The sequence below is a fragment of the Halichoerus grypus genome, chromosome 12 (genome assembly GCF_964656455.1).
Source record: "Halichoerus grypus chromosome 12, mHalGry1.hap1.1, whole genome shotgun sequence".
Taxonomy (NCBI): Eukaryota; Metazoa; Chordata; class Mammalia; order Carnivora; family Phocidae; genus Halichoerus; species Halichoerus grypus.
Genome location: NC_135723.1, coordinates 22,534,638 through 22,550,926, shown reverse-complemented (window position 1 = coordinate 22,550,926; position 16,289 = coordinate 22,534,638). Strand labels below are relative to the sequence as shown.

The following is a 16,289-nucleotide window of genomic DNA, read 5'->3' as shown; positions in this document are numbered from 1 at the left end:
GTAGTTTGATTGGATCAGTCACAACACTGAACACTTCAGTTTGTTTGATGCTACCCCTCTTTGTCAAACCTGCACGGTTAGTCTTGATAACGATGCATCTTTACGTCCACGTGGGCACAGTGCTTAAGCATTTATGAATTGTAAGTAGCACACCTTTAGGTTGACCTGATATTCCAACAGTTCTTCTAGTTCCTTCTGCTCCTTTAGTAATTGCTTTTGCTTAGATGTCAAATCTTCCCGTAAATTTTTGATTTCCAGTTTCTTCTGCATTATTTCCTTACGTAATTCCTCAGTGCTTTCTCTCAATAGTCTCATCTTCTTCTCCATTTCCTTTAAAAGTCATGAAAATTATCAGGTTATATAGAGCCTGAGCAAATATCTGTCTGCCCAAAAATCACATTAAAAATAATTTTACTCACTGTTTTTATTATATTTGTTTTGAGCTTCACGAATGATTTCTTACAAAGTTAAATACAATAATGATTTCTGACATCTTCGATAAAGGCATCACCGTAGTATGACATGTATTAAACATTTTACATAAGATTCATACTTGTATTTTTTTTACTAGTCTTCCTTTCTATCCTGTATTTTAAATGTGTCCTTTTTGAGTTAATTTTTATTTCATACCCAAAAAACGTGAGTGAAAATTTCCAGCCTATTTTCTAGTAGCTTTGTGATTTGACATCAGATGCAAATAATCTTTGACTATTGGGCTTATGGTTAACCTGAGTCGCACGTGAGAATTAAAGACTAGGGAGTTCATATTTGGAAAACCCAACCCTTTGTGCTCCTTAATCCCCCACTTTCTTATTGGTATTACTTCTCTAACTCATTCATATTCTCCCCAAAGACCCTCCACCCCAGACTCATAACACATCTTTGTTCCCTTGACTGATTATTTGGGGACTGTGTGGCTCATAGGAGAGAAGGCTTACACTCAGAAAATCTCCACATTATCAGTGACTGAGTGAATGGATCCATTTAGCTTGCTCTGGGCTTTCTGCATCTCTCCCTCCCCCACTGCTGCTGGGAAAGGGTTAAATTGGTGAGCCTATGATCTGGAACTAAAATTCAAAGTGCTTTTTCCCATAAAATCTGTGTGGTACATGAGAGTTAGGTGTACTTATAGTGTATATCTTATATATATTATATAGATATATAGATATGTAGATATATTATATTATATTACATATACAAACACACACATGTAACAAGTAGTATTTTACTCTATGCTAAACAGGTTTTTGTGCCTTGGAGTTAAAACACCAACAACACACTTTTGAAATATAACTGTTCAGAAGAGGACAACAGGGCAAAGTGTAATGACATTTCTATTTACTTTGTGTGATAGATCATGAAAAATGGACTCATCTTCCTCCTGTTACTGTGGGTATTTGTCATTCTTCTCATTACAAGGTAGAGCCTGTTTCTCTACCCCTTGAGTTTAGACTTAGCCGTGTGACTTGCTTGGACCAATGAAATATTCCAAAAGCAGAGGCTTGAAAAGTCTTGTGTGTTGGGGTTTGCCATTACTTGAGGCTGTCTGTCTCTTTCTTGAGGCTGGAAACCCACCATTATATGACTAACTGGTGACATGTGATCTTAGACCAACTAGGCTGCCAACTGGCCGACACACGAATGAAGCCATCCTAGACCATCCAGCCCCAAATGAACCGGCTCAGACCAGAAGAACTCAAAACTGTGAGGAAAAAAAAAAAAAAAAAAGACATGTTGGCTGCTTTAAGCCACTTAGTTCTGGGCACTTTGTGATGCAGGAATAGTTAGTGATACATCTCCTTCTGAAAATTTCTCATAGTAAGCTTGAGATGTTCAGGAAGCCCTGAGGGTAACAACTATGCAAAAATAGTTTTTACGTGCCAACCACAGATCCTTTTTTTTTTTCCTAAAAACAAAGCAGATAGTGTCCAACTAAACACAACCTAAACTAGATGCCAAATAGCTAAGCCTGTAATAGGCATCACTGTGTGTATTCCAGAAGTTATTCCTTTCAGCATTATCCAACTTAAGACTCTTGGATCTTTCAAATGTCTCAGGGTATGGTTGTTGTGATAAACATTAATATTTATCAAAAGGGATGTTTGAATCCAGTTGTATTTAACAAACTGTAGACCATCTAAGACTTACTCCTGGCTTAGGTATCTTCTCAAATTCCTTTATTATGAGGGTTTTTTCTTCTGTTAAGCTGTAAAAAAACAAAAAAACCAACAAGTTTGACAATGTACAAAAGAGTAAGCCATTTCTGCAGTAATAACTTTCTGCTTTCTCTTAGAATGTGCCTCCCATGTTTGTTTGCCAGGTAACCTGGTGGCCATTCTTTGTGATGGCTTCCATGACTCCCAGTTAGGTGCTTCCTCCGCAGTCCTCCCACAACACTCTGTACACTCACGCGTTAGAACAGTTATCTCATCACATTATAGCTACTTGGTAGCACGACCTCCTCCCTAGATTCTGACCCCTTCCAGGCAGGCTCTGGGCCTTTTCTTTTTTTTTTTTTTTTTTAAATAAAGACCTTGTTTATTTATTTTTTAAAATGTTTTATTTATTTATTCATGAGAGTCAGAGAGAGAGAGAGAGAGAGAAAGAGAGGCAGAGGGAGAAGCAGGCTCCCCACACAGCAGGGAGCCTGATGCGGGACTTGATCCCAGGACCCTGGGATCATGACCTGAGCCGAAGGCAGACGCTCAGCCATCTGAGCCACCCAGGCGCCCCTGGGCCTTTTCTTTTTTTATACTATTTGCAATGAACCAGTGCCTGCCTGGATTACTGCAGTGCCTTCCATTGGCTCCATCAAATAAGGAGATCTCGCTAGCCAGTAGGTCTGGGAACGTGGAGCTAAAGGTGCATGCACACCAGGTTTCCTTTTTATGAATTTTTATTTGCAATAATGTAAACTAAGGTTAGTGTAAGAAGTATGTGCCACATGGAATTTAATATAAGTCATCTGTCTGGGCCACAAGCTGAAGTTGAACTTTCAGAGTTTTGAATACGTATGCCTTTGCATTTAGAGCTTGCAGACAAAATGACGATAGTCTACTTCCAACCTATTGATCCTACGCCTCACCCAGGCTGCCACGAGGGGGTGGTAGTGTGCTGCCGTATTCTGGTTGTATTGTAAAGGCCGCCTTAATGTCCGAGTTGGAAAAATGGTGACATGAAGCTTTCCCACAAGGTAAGACTCACAGCTTTTACTTTAAATAAGTATTAAGATGATCTTTTCTTTAAGCAAACATAAGATGGCTAATTCTTTAGGACATTTTAAACTAGTTACATTTCTATCATGCGTTTTTTATTAAGAAAAACTGATTTTTTTCCTTTAAAGGACGCATATTTTCCTATTTATAGAGAAATATATCATTCATAATCCCATCCCCATCACACACAGCTGATCATTGTTACTTTTCTTGTATCTTTTAATAATAATATACAAAATGTGTACATATGATTGAATCCATTTTTATCCAACATGTAGTTAAAAATATCTTCCCAATTAAAAATGTCTTCAGACTTCATAATTAACAATTTAATAGTTTCAAAGTTCCCTAGTGGGTGGATGTCACATAATAAAATAATCCTAAATATCATCTATCTTTCACTGTCCCTATATCAGGTAATTTACATGCATCATTTCTAAACTTCAGAACTTATCAAGTAGGTATCGTTTTCTTCATTGTGCAAATGAAGAAACAGGAGCTGAGCACGTTTTCCAAAGTCACACAGTCAAGGCTGAACTGACATTCAAACCTAGAAACCTAGCTCTGACTCAATACCAAGCTGCCAGCCTCTGGAATACATTATTATTTTAAATATTCCATTATTTTTTTAGAATTTAGATCTCTCTGTCAAATAAATAAATAAAAATCTTTAAAAAAAAGAATTTAGATTGCTTTCAGTTTTTCACTTTTAAAAAGTAATGTAGTAAATATCCTTATGCATTCTTTTTTTTTCTCCTTTTAGAGTCTCCTTTTTGCATGGCATTACTGAAATAAAGGAAAACCACTTTTGTGCCTCTTGATATATATTAACTCCTAACCTTTTAAATTGACATTAAAGTTTAAATTTGCCTGACACTTCCTACTTTCCTGGCTAAGGGGTGCTTCAGGGTCAAAATTCCTCCAGGGATTCATTTCTTTTCTGCAGCAAGAGAGTCCTAACTGAAACCATGTCATCAAAGGGTTTTGGTTTTAAGGACTTGTGGGTGAAGAGACAATACAGAAGTCCTGTATGTTGTCATGTGCAAGAGGCATCTCCCACCACCCATAGTAGAAACAGCCTGAGTGGGTGGAAATCGCAAGAGGTAGGTTTTTGAACCAGTACCAGCAATAAACATCTTAAGGGTCACGCGGTCCAAAGCCGGAATGGGCTGCTGTGGGAGGCTGTGCGCTCCCATCAGGAGGTGCTGAAGCGTAGACGGTCACTGAGGGAAGATTCAGGTGATTCTAATGTGTAGTCAGGGCTGAGAACCACTTTTGGGGCCGACAGTTGTTAAAGTTTGACATGTCTCAGAATCACAGAGGGAGCTTGTAAAACATTCACACGTTGCCTGGGGTGGGAGGCTTGGACAGAAATTGGGAGTCATTAGTTTTAGGGTTGGATCTGCCTTTTAAACAAGTTTCTCAGGTGCTCCTTTTTCAGTTATGAAGACTACACCCTGCAAAACCTGTTCTAAGCTCATTCTGTTCTCGGTTTCCACGGGGAGAGCAGGAAAGGTTTTTAAAAAAGCGTTTAGAAAGTAAAATCTGTTCCAGCTGTGAGTATTTCCTTACTAATCCTGATGACCTGGATGCCCCTCGGTCATAGCTAACATTCTGGAATTCCAGATGCATTACTAAAATACTCCCTCTGTTCCTTTCTTGCCAGATCTGTTTGTTTCTTGGTTCCAACTTTGCTATTACTACTGGACAAAGAATGGAGAACAGCTACTGAGCCCTGGATGACAGCACAGGGATGGTGGGAATCAGCTAGGAAGAATAAAGAGTCACTACGGGCAGGATCCCAGGATAGTCCTGCACACGTGCAGCATGAGTGTCCCCAGTCTCCACGTCCCCACTCATGACAGACAGTGACAAATGACCAGGGCTGAGACCTGTCAGAATGCATCACATTTAGCATGAGAGACACAATTTATTTGCTGTCCAGATCTGAGGAATTAGAAAGCAGAGAAGCCCCGAAAGGTAACCAAGGGAAGGCAGGGAAAAGGCTGAAAAGAGTATTGGAAAATCTTTTCAGAGAATGTTTTTAGAAAGATAATGACTTCTACTTTGTTTCAAAAACAAGTTCTCAATAGTATTTATTTCATTATTTATTTGTAATATTTATTTAACTTACTTAAGGTTATATATTCTTTCCTAAACTGCATATTCAAGAGATCAATATTAATCTCAAAACCAAAACTATGGTGACAGATTTAATTATTAACCGACCACGTAATTATACTCACCATTCGCATTTATTAAAGAGTTTATATTGTGTGACAACATGAGAAAATCAACCAAATTACAGAGTAAAATTTTTTTCTCTAGAGCATTTGAACAATATATTATTCTTTGTAGTTGCCAATGACTCAGAAGTTCCTAAAGATAATGGGGTGGAAGGGTGCTAGTTATTAGGGCTTCTATTATTTAGATCCTGAATAAAATGAGTTTGTTGTGCTGACCTGAAAAATATTATCTGTATATTCGGATGAATGGTTTTCTCTCACTGGCTTAGTTTCTTTATTTTTAGGTGGGAATGGAAATATCTTTCTTCCTGGGGAGGGAGTATTGAGTGAATTTGTTTCTGTATCATGTAATATAAAATATATTAGAACCAATGAAATATAGCCTATAATTCTTTCCTGGTATTCCTTTTGGAATCACCATTATTTTTATGAAACTAAGTTTGTTAATTCTTGAGCTAGTAATATTTGAAACTGCGAGGGAGTCTGCTCAAGCTAGAATATTATGTGTTACAAATCCAAAAACAATACACACTAAACATTTCTGCAAATGTGCGTCCTGAATGTTTTTGTTCACTGTAGGTCACTATGCACGGTACCCTCCCTATCCCAAGTAACTCAGTGAACAATTTGCCTGTCTATACCTAAAAGGCAAGGGTTGTGGTTGTTGCTGGGTTTTTTTTCCTTGGCAGGAACACTTGGAAATTTTAAACAATTTAAATATCAACTGACTTACGTTCCTCTTACCCTTTCATGGAAATGTCAAGCATTCATATTTTCAATAATAATGAACAACCACCAATTGTTTTAATTTCATTATTTTCTCAACTGAAAGAGTGCTTACAGAGCACAGAAATAGCTAGGCTTTCTTTTTATAGATCTCACTGTGAGCCTGAAACAAGTTTAGATTGAAAGACAAAAAAGGACTCAGATTTTTTTTTTGCCCTGAATATAATTCTCCTGAGTAAGCTAGCCTTCTTCATCCCCCAGTTGAAAAGACAGGCCCCAACAAGAGGATTCAAAACCGAGGGCTCACAGAGTCCTCAGAAAGTCACTCAAATCATTTGCTTATCTCTCAGCAGGAATGAATTATATTCGCTCTGTCGGAAGTCTACCCACTCTTAAAAAAAAACACCCAGAGAAAGTTCTGCCACCTTAAAAGGTAACAAATGCCAGGAGTGATGATTATTTGGCTTTCTCTTCAGTATCCAGGCAGAGTACCCAGCACACCCAGCACACCCAGCACACCAGAGCACAGAATTTGGATGGTAATCATTTTGAAATTCAATCTAAAGAGTGTGGTTTGCTGAACAAACTGACTTGCTCTTCCACTGACTTGCTCCTCTGCAGGAGGAACGTTAGAGATTTTGGAAAGAACCTTTGCCTTCTAGCAGTACATTTCTACTTCAGTTCACTGAATGACATCCTCCAGATCTGGATGAGTAATTGTGTCTTCCAAAAGGATATTACTTCCTTTCTTGATCCTAGGAATAGTTTAGGAGAATAAGGTTGACTATGTGGCTCGTGTTGCTATATTAGAAAATAGAGGGAGCCAGATGTGACCCTCAGCTCACAGAGGTTGGTCTGCAAAGCGCCTGTGGGGCTCCTGCCATGCAGCCACGTGGTCTGGCACTGCTGAAGGGACATGGGGCCACCATCAGGGCCAGAGAGGGTGAGAGCATGTGCCAGGCCCTTGTTCTCTGCAGTGTGTTCTTTGGCTATAGCTTCCAATGCTTATGGCTTTCCTGACACACAGAAAACAACAGCAGGGATCTCCTCCTGAGGGCGTCTCCCTGTCACCTGAGGTTTTTTCTAGAAGTTGGGTAACCTTCTTGTTCGGGAATGGCCCATTCTAGGAAACCAAGGAAAGAGCTAGGCTTGTAGTCACCTTAACGTTGCCATCTCACACTCATTGTGCCTAAAATTCCTTCCGAATTGAGTCTAATTTTTCTGATTTTGTTTATGTGGAAAGCGCTTTGCTCAACTCTCTCTTCAGTGTGTTTGAGAGACGTGTGCACTTACCTATTTAATCTGTACTGATTGTGGAACTCTCTTTCCTTCACTGCGTTATATTCGTTTTGGTACTTGAGAAGTTGTTCTCGCATTTTAGAGACCTCGGTGGTGAATGCCTCAGGAAAATTATCAGCTTGCTGCAGGTGAAACTGCTGCTGTTGTATTTGCTCGGTGAAACGTTTGGCATCCTCTAGCAGTTGGACCTCGGACTCTTGTGTGCTGGGTTCCATGAAACAGATTCAAATAATGAGAAGGGTGTACTTTTAACACCCGAAGTAGCTCACATGGGGGGTCTAGCAAGGAGAGGAGGGAACATGTCCACACTGCTCCCGGTTCCTTCCATTACTGGGTTCAGTTCAATACACTGATATTTTTGTGCCAAGTGTTGTACCAGGTACTAGAGGTGAATGGAGCTCACAATCTCGCAAGGGGAACGGATAGAATAGGTAGCTGGAATACCAGGTGACAATTACTACCACTAGTGTCTAGCTCAAGATGGTGGGAGAAACAGGAGCATTGAGTTGGATGGGAATGTGGTATTTGTACTTGACTTTGAAGAATAATCATGACTTCCCGGACTGAGGGGGTAGGGGGTTGATAATAAGGAGAAGAGTGGGTCCTCCCTTCAACTGCCCCAGCAATGCTGGCTTTCTCTAATTCCTGAATTCTCCTGAGCTGACTGTAGGAAAATCTTTTCCTCCTTAGTGAACTAAGAAACAACAAAGTTTTCTAATGACACTTTTACTAGGAAACTAGGAAGAAAAATTCTCCTATAGAATTATGGACCTAAACTACCTTATAGATTTCTGATCCTATCTTCAATGTCTGGCTAGAACTGGACTTGAATGTCACAGTTGAGACGGATTCCCTATGTAGGTCTTGTCCCTGTCTGGGAAAAAGGTTAAGTATCTGGCAAGAAGCAGACTTGAATGGACACTGAAACTGGACTTGGTGAAATCTTCTAAAACTCACCTACCTGTGCTGCAAGCTGCCGTCAGCTGTAGCCTCATCAGCAGACTTGATTCATCATTCTCAGAAACCCAGCTGCCTCACAGTAGCTACTCTCCTATATGGAAGCAAGACTGGTGCCATTTCCTGTTTTAAAGCCAGGACTCCTCTTTGGTGCACGCCCCGCCAAGTTTCCTCACCAGGGGAAATCTTCAGGGGTCTCCTCATTTGCAGAGATGCCCAATGACTCGATCAAGGCTGTCTCAACTGAAGTTACCTGCTCCACCCATTTCCTCTGGTGTTAATATGTCATTTGCTCAATAACATCCAGTGAAACATTTCCTGGGACATAATATGTTCCAGGCACTATGTTAGGTCCCAAATAGCAATAGCAGCTACAGTGATAACACATATAATTTCTATTAATGAAAGCTGGAGTTCTTTCTTACAATTCAGTTTCCTTGCATTTTAATACACTTTGTAAATCTAAAGTTGCCTGATCTTAATATGAGTTTTCAGCTGCGGAATTGTGAAGCGTTGGCCTGGGCCAGTGCCTGATCTCCCCCAGAAAGAGAGTGGACAAGGTGGCTAGGGTTCTCGCCAGAACACAAATGCTAATTTACCCACATGGATTTGAAATACAGAGTCAGCAGAAGAGAATTTAACAGCGTCTATAATGTGGTTCCAACGCAAAGCTCATTCGGTTTCAGTTCAGCATTTCCAGACTGTATCTGCCATGCTAAAACCTCAGCAGCAAGAGTGGAGAGCGTGTCTTCATGCCATTCTCACCCACCAGGCAGGGGGAGTGGGAGAGGGTGGTGGGTGTTCCGAATGACAAGAGAGGGAACTAAAGGGTCAAGAGGAGGTAAAATGTGGATAGCAGAAGGGAAGTGAGGGTTTTGCAACACAACCTGGAAGTAGGAAGAAAGAACACCATAGCCTTGGTCCTACATTGTTGTCCGTCACTGGGGCCCAGGGAACTGAACTGTGGGCCAGGGAAGGAGGAAGCCAAATCAGCACCCCACAAAGCTTTGCTGAGCTCTAGATCAGAGCTATCTGGAGGGTGAGAAATGTTGCAGTATTCCTTGTATCTGCAAAGGGACTTGGAGGGATGCCCTGAGAACTGCATGGATTCCCACCCCCCTCCCATTTAAGCAGTGTGAAGTATGTTGAAAAAGCTTACCCCAGACTTCCCATCTAAATCCTCCAAGTTCCTGAGTCTTGAGAACTCTGTGTACACCCTGGCAGTCAGGGCCAGTTGTGGGAAATGGAGTCTCCTTGAGGGATGGGGATGAGGCGTTGGCTCGAGGCTGGCATTGAGGAAGAGGAGGAGGAACCAGAGCTGGATGGTTGTTAGGAACTTGGATGGAGCTGAGTGAGCAGGCAGTGCAGTGAAAGTGAAGGGTGCATAGGGAGGCAGCTCTGCTCTCCTGGTGCTTCACTCTTCCCTCATGCTCCCATCCTCAAAGTAGCCAAATTGACTCTGGGCAGGAAAAGAAGTACGGCTAATGTTTGAAGATTGGGGGAGAGGATGGATGGGAATGGCGGGATGGAGTTTCTATCCACTGCTGTCTCTCCTTGGCTTTTGGTGAAGACGTCATGCAAGGTTATGATGCAGGAGGTTATGGGGAAATGAAGAAGGAAGATGGGGAATAGTAAGGAGTAGCCGCAGAACTGGATTTCCCTTCTTCACTCTTTCTCCCTTGATTCCCAGTGGTTCATAGCAGGTGCTTAGAAAACTTTGTGGAATTATCCTGTGGAAGCCTATTCTCACCTGCTGCTGATTGGGACTAGGCTAAGGAGAGTAGCCTAGGGTAGGTGGAAGAGGTGAGAAGACCAACGTCTCAACAGATGTAGGCTGGGGTTGTGCTCGAACCTATACTTCTGAGTGGTGAAGAGAGATGGGGAGCAGAGAATCCTACAAGAGTGTCCTGTAGCAGCAAATGTCAGTATCCCGCCAAATCCCACCCCCCCAGCCCACTCTGGGGTCACCTGTAGCTCTGGTGGACAGTTCCCTTACACACTGACAGCACCTGCGTGCCTCTGCCTGAGAGCTTTCTCTGGCTGTAGGAACTTGCTTGGCTTCTCAGGGGGTATGCTCGAAGTGCCAGGAGCTCCGCTCCCTAGGAGCAATTGTTAGTCAACAAGGGATGGAAAACAGTGGACAAATATCCCAGTTTCCTCACCCTTTGGTGGCAGAGTTCTGAGGTGTGTGCCACACCTTCAGAGGGTCCTCAGTGAGACTGAGCACCAGTTGGCCACAGTGTAAACCTACCGAGAAGCACACCCCCGGCTAGATTGCTCCCTTCCCCATCTCACTTCCCCATCCTCCCGTGATAATTTCTGGTATCACTTCTCAAACTACTTGAACTCAACCCTTTGCCTCAAGGCCTGGGAGAATAAAAATCAAGATAGAGCCCATCACACACACACACACAGAAATATAAATATGATAAAAGATGTCTCCACATGAGCAAATAGCCTACCTTACCACGGTATCATGCAGCAAGGTGTACTTGGCTTTTAACTCTGCCATTCTGGTTCCAGGAAGTTTTCCCATACTGTGTAACTAGCAAAGAGAATACAAGATCACCATTAGCCATCGCCCTTATGCCTAAAGCAGAGATATCTTGTAAAATCTTCCCATTCAACATTAGAGAGGAAACATACCAGGCAATGTGGGGTATTACAAAGATGCTGGGTGTTTGGAGAAAATGGTTCTACTCTGTCTCTTGTAATCTCTGTGTTCCTGGCAAGACTCTTACCTCTCTAGACTATCATTTCTTCATCTGTAAATTGAGGGAAGGAATTGAGTTAAATTCTTCCAATTCTAAAAAACATATTTCTAGGTTTAGCAAATAACCTGAATGGTATAGATGACCAGGATGGCTATTTGTAAGTTGAGAGAACTAATAATTATCAAGCATCTATTACAAGCAAGCACTGTACATCAATTATTTCATTGTCAGAAATGTTTTGTGAAGTAGGGATTATCTCCATTTTAAACTAAAGTTGAGAAAGTTAAGTGATTTGTTTCCAAGTTACAGAGCTAGTTAAAGGCAGTGTCAGAATGTAAACCCAAGTGGTCCAGCTCCAAAAACCCATGATCACTCCCCTGTCCCACAGTCTCTCTGCCTCTACAGCCAAAGAAGCATGCAAGTTTATTGGGTGCAGAAAGTGATATTATTTGTTCCTTTTTCATTTCTGGCAAGAGAACTTTTGGTTTACTCTCTTAGTTGATAAATAGTAATAGACATCAGAGCACAACATGAAACCCTAAGTTTTACTATAACGCAATGAGCATTTGTATTAGGTTTGACTTTAACTGAACTGCTGCTGACATAGTATCAAAAAATGGAACTAAAGAAAAGATTTGTGGTTTTTAATTTTTTTTAAAGATTTTGTTTATTTATTTGACAGAGGGAGACACAGCGAGAGAGGGAACACAAGCAGGGGGAGTGGGAGAGGGAGAAGCAGGCTTCCCTCGGGAGCAGGGAGCCCGATGCGGGGCTCAATCCCATGGTGAAGACCTGAGCTGAAGGCAGACGCTTAACGACTGAGCCACCCAGGCGCCCCAAGAAAAGAGTTGTGTTTATCAGTGCCGTGTTATTCTTACCTCCAAAATATTTCTAGAGTCTATCCGTTTTCCTCTCCTTTCCCTAATCCCACTAGTCCAAGTCCCATCCCATCTCGGCTGGACTACTGCAAAACCTCCCACTCTCCCCCTACCTGTCCCTGTGTCCACTCAGGACCCCATCTACTTTCCAGGGAGATTTTTTAAAAAATCAAACAAGGTTTTGCTATGCTGGGTGTTCAAAACTCAAGTGGAAGAGAATTCAAGACCCTGGGGATGACCCCTGAGGTCCTGTATGACCCTGCTCCCTCCCAGTCTCCTTTCAAAACCCGCTTCTCAGGCTCCTAATGCTCCAGACTTTTATTTCCATAAATGCATGAATCTCCTTCCTTCCCCAGGGCCTCTGTTTTGGCCATTTCTCATTCTTCCTGGACCCCAATTCTTTCTTCATACCTCAGTTTCAATATCAATCCATTATCAGGCCTTCTCTGACTTCTAAATTAAGACCGATACCCACACACACCCCCGACCCCAAAAGAATGCTGTACTTCATAACGTATACTACAATCTGCAGGAATAAATTGACTTACGTGACTGCCCAGCTCCTTGTATAAGCACCATGAGGAAGAGGCCTGGGTCACCTTGTTCTTCAGGGTGTCTTTAACCAGTAGAAGCCCAGGCACAGTGCAGCTACTTGGCAAACACACGCCGCACAAGCAAATGAATGAACATAACTGATAAAATGGGAAGGTCAGAGTCTCCACGGTGGGCTTTCTTGGTCTCTCTACCCAAATCAGGGCAGAAAAAACATTGTAAAATGCACTGTGAAACTCTCTCTCTTTTGTGAAAGTGTTTGGGATCCTTTGCGAGGGACTTACAAGCTGGTGCCAGACTGGGTCCCATTCCTCACAACCCTCATTTTCTATATATGGCTGACATACAGTAAACAAGATTTTTTTTTAGTTATTTGCATTCCAGTTAGTTAACATACAGTGTAATATTAATTTCAGGTATACAATTTAAGAATTCAACACATAAAACACCCAGTGCTCATCACACCAAGTGCCGCCTGCCCTCCTTAATCCCCATCACCGATTTCACCCGTATCTCCCCCTACCTTAACCATCAGTTTGTTCTCTATACTGAAGAGTCTATTCCTTGGCTTTCCTCTCTCTTTCCACTCCCCCCTCCATGATCATTTGTTTTGTTTCTTAAATTCCACATACAAGTGAAATCATATGGTATCTGTCTTTCTCTGACTGACTTCAGGATGCATGTATCCTCTTGAATTAGTAATTTTGTATTCTTTGGGTAAATACTAGTGCGATTGCTGGATCTTAGGGTAATTCTATTTTTAACTTTTTGAGGAACCTCCATACTGGGTAAATAAGATTTTTAAGCCCTTTAAGAAGGTTCTACTTCTGGCTATATCAAATATCTTAAAATGTATTCATATGCCACCTAAATATAATTTACATATAATTTTTTAAGTGCTGAGTTGCTATTGGTAGGTTGACCTCGTTACATTTTATAGATATTTCATTAAACACATTTATTTTGTTCCTTCAGTTTTCTTTCTGCATTTTTGAGTTAATATGTAATTTACTTCGGATCTCAAACATTTTCAATGGTTCCTAAAAATGGTGTAGGACATAAGCACTGTGCTTTTAAGGCCTAATATATTACAAAAAAAAAAAAAGGAGAAGAAGCAGCTTTGCATTTGGGCCCTCTTAAAGGAGAAAAATTACTGGGAAAAAGTTATGAAGGGTGAGAATGTGTGTTTGTATGTGTGTAAGGTAATTTTGGACTCTTATGTTTAAAAATGCATATAGTATTTATAATTTTGTTTTCAAGCTGAAAAGACATTACCTCTCACCTACTGCCCTGTGTGATAGAAGCAGAAGCAAAGGTGACATAGGTCCTCCCCTGAAGTAGCTCACAGTTTGAGAAGATAGACACAAAAGAAATTACAGAATGCTTACACTACACTCAGTAGTTTTATTGTGAGTAAATAACCATATTTGGTAGTATGCAGTTATTTTCTCTATATTGTAAGTTAAAGCAAATGAATAAGATTATAAATTACAGACCACTTCCAGAGGGTGGAACTTCCAGAATGGTCATGTGAAGAGCTTGATGAATCCTCTCCCTCAAAGAAACATTGATTCAACTCATCAAAATTATCTAACACAACCATTTAAAGTCCTTAGAAATTGACCTAAGGGCATACAAAATATTGAGATATATTTATTTAACAAAATCTGAAACTCAGAACAGTAGCTGACTGTGGCATTTGAACCATGAACTGCACCCATTATCCCTAGCCCCATGTTGTGGAAGAACTATTCTGGGCAGGCTTAGCAGCCAGTGAAGAGCTCATCTGCCCCACCTTCCTATTGCTGAAGACCTCTTCAGGTGGGTGGGGCAAGGTTAAAAATAAAAACAGGGAAAGAGTATCTACACAGAGACATCAGAGGCTGCACATTATGGGGGAGATACACTTCACAGAATTAGTCCAGCCAAGTCACTAAACAAATACACAATGAACAACAATAACACAAACCCAACAGCAACAAGAAGAAGCCTGGGGAGAATCAGAAACCAGAGTTGTTACAATATATTATCTAAAATATCCACTTATCAACAAAAACTTATGAGTCCTTCAAAGAAATAGGGGGAAAAAAGGGCAAAATCTCTTTTGAGGGGCGGTGCAGATGTTGGACTTAACAAAGAATTCAAAGCAGCTATTATAAATATGTCCAAATAATGAAAGCAAACCATATTTAAAGAATTAAAGGAGAATATGATAGCAATTCATCAAATAGTGAATATCGATAAGGTATTGATCTAGAAGGATAAGAACTAAGTTGTTAAAATGATGTTCTTTGGGTAGTAAGAATGTTTGGTTTTTGTATTTTTATGTTTGCTTATCTGTATTTTCTAATTTTCTCCAACACATGTATTGCTTTTAATAATAAAAGGCTATTAAAATATGCTTGAAAACTATTGCTGTAAACAATAAGGATTCAGAGCAGAATTTCAAACTGGAGAGTGCCGTGTTCAGATCCTACTGGCAGATACAGCAGATTCTAGCTCAGACTTAGTGAAAACTCAGCTGTATTAAGTTGAGTCTTTTCTAAAATACCAGTTAATTGAAGCCCAATGGCAGGTAGGCCAGGGGTGCACGTTGGCAGGTTTTATGACTACAGAAAAAGCAGGAAGGCAAGAGAGGCTTCCTTTCCTATTTGCTGTTTCCATCACCCCAATAGCCAGACTGCCTTTAATGCCTACGAACCTGTGAAGAAAGCTGACAGAGCAAAATATCTGGTATGTCTTCGTAGTTTCTACATAAATTGAAAAAATTTAAGTCATTGATGTTTAGAAAGAAGATTGATAAGCTTTTATTTGGTCTACTCTCCTAAGAATAAATATCTCTTAAAAAGAAAAAGATCAGGGGTGCCTGGGTGGCTCAGTCAGTTAAGCGTCTGCCTTCGGCTCAGGTCATGATCCCGGGGTCCTGGGATGGAGCCCCATGCCAGGCTCTCTGCTCATCGGGGAGCCTGCTTCTCCCTCTCCCTCTGCCTGCCCCTCCCCCTGCTCGTGCTCTCTCTCTGTCAAATAAATAAATAAAATCGTTTAAAAAAGAAAAGAAAAAGATCAAACTGTGAAGAATGGATTATAGCCTCCTTAAAAATAAAATTCATAATCTGGATGTAATATTGATCTAACAGTGACTTTTCTGTGAAATTGTAAACTGTCTCCGTAAGCAGGTCTTTCTCTGGTTGGGAGCTTCAGAGTCCATTCTAGTGGATGAAATGCTTCACTCATGAACATAAACATGGAAAAAATAGTTGCATTTTCACACTGCATGATACAATTGGGCACAGAAACCAAGTTTGTCATGTTTTAAAAATGCAGGATCTAAGGCACAGAGCATAAGACCCAACTCAAATTGTCAAAGGGTAGACATAACGGAAGGTTAGATATAATGTCATGAAGTTCATAAATATGATTTCACAATAGATAATTGTGTTACTGAATTGCCTTGTTGGTAATTGAGACTGGAAGGAAACATTTACTCTAGAGCTGAAAGTTTAACAAGAGTTCATGATTCATGAACAGCATGTAATGATACGGAAAAAATTTCAAACATGGAAATTCTAGGACATTCCAAGGAAAGTAAGAACTTTCACCAAGTGAACTTATGTGGAAGGGGGTCAGCATGAGGAAACAATTAGGTGTTTGTGTGGGTGTGTGCAGGGCCACCACAGTGACCATGGTTATTAACCTACTCTA

At 40.8% G+C, this 16,289-nt stretch overlaps 1 protein-coding gene across 1 annotated transcript in view; it reads right to left on the bottom strand.

Annotated features, from left to right (window-relative positions):
• CCDC146 (coiled-coil domain containing 146) overlaps positions 1–16,289 on the bottom strand; it is a 129,845-nt gene that overhangs the window by 41,962 nt on the left and 71,594 nt on the right. The window contains exons 3-6 of the mRNA XM_078060057.1: positions 10,906–10,988; positions 7,481–7,690; positions 2,149–2,206; positions 154–330 (exon numbers count right to left, since the gene is read on the bottom strand). Coding sequence (XP_077916183.1) covers positions 154–330; positions 2,149–2,206; positions 7,481–7,690; positions 10,906–10,988 — 528 coding nt within the window. The remainder of the gene's footprint in view (positions 1–153; positions 331–2,148; positions 2,207–7,480; positions 7,691–10,905; positions 10,989–16,289) is intronic.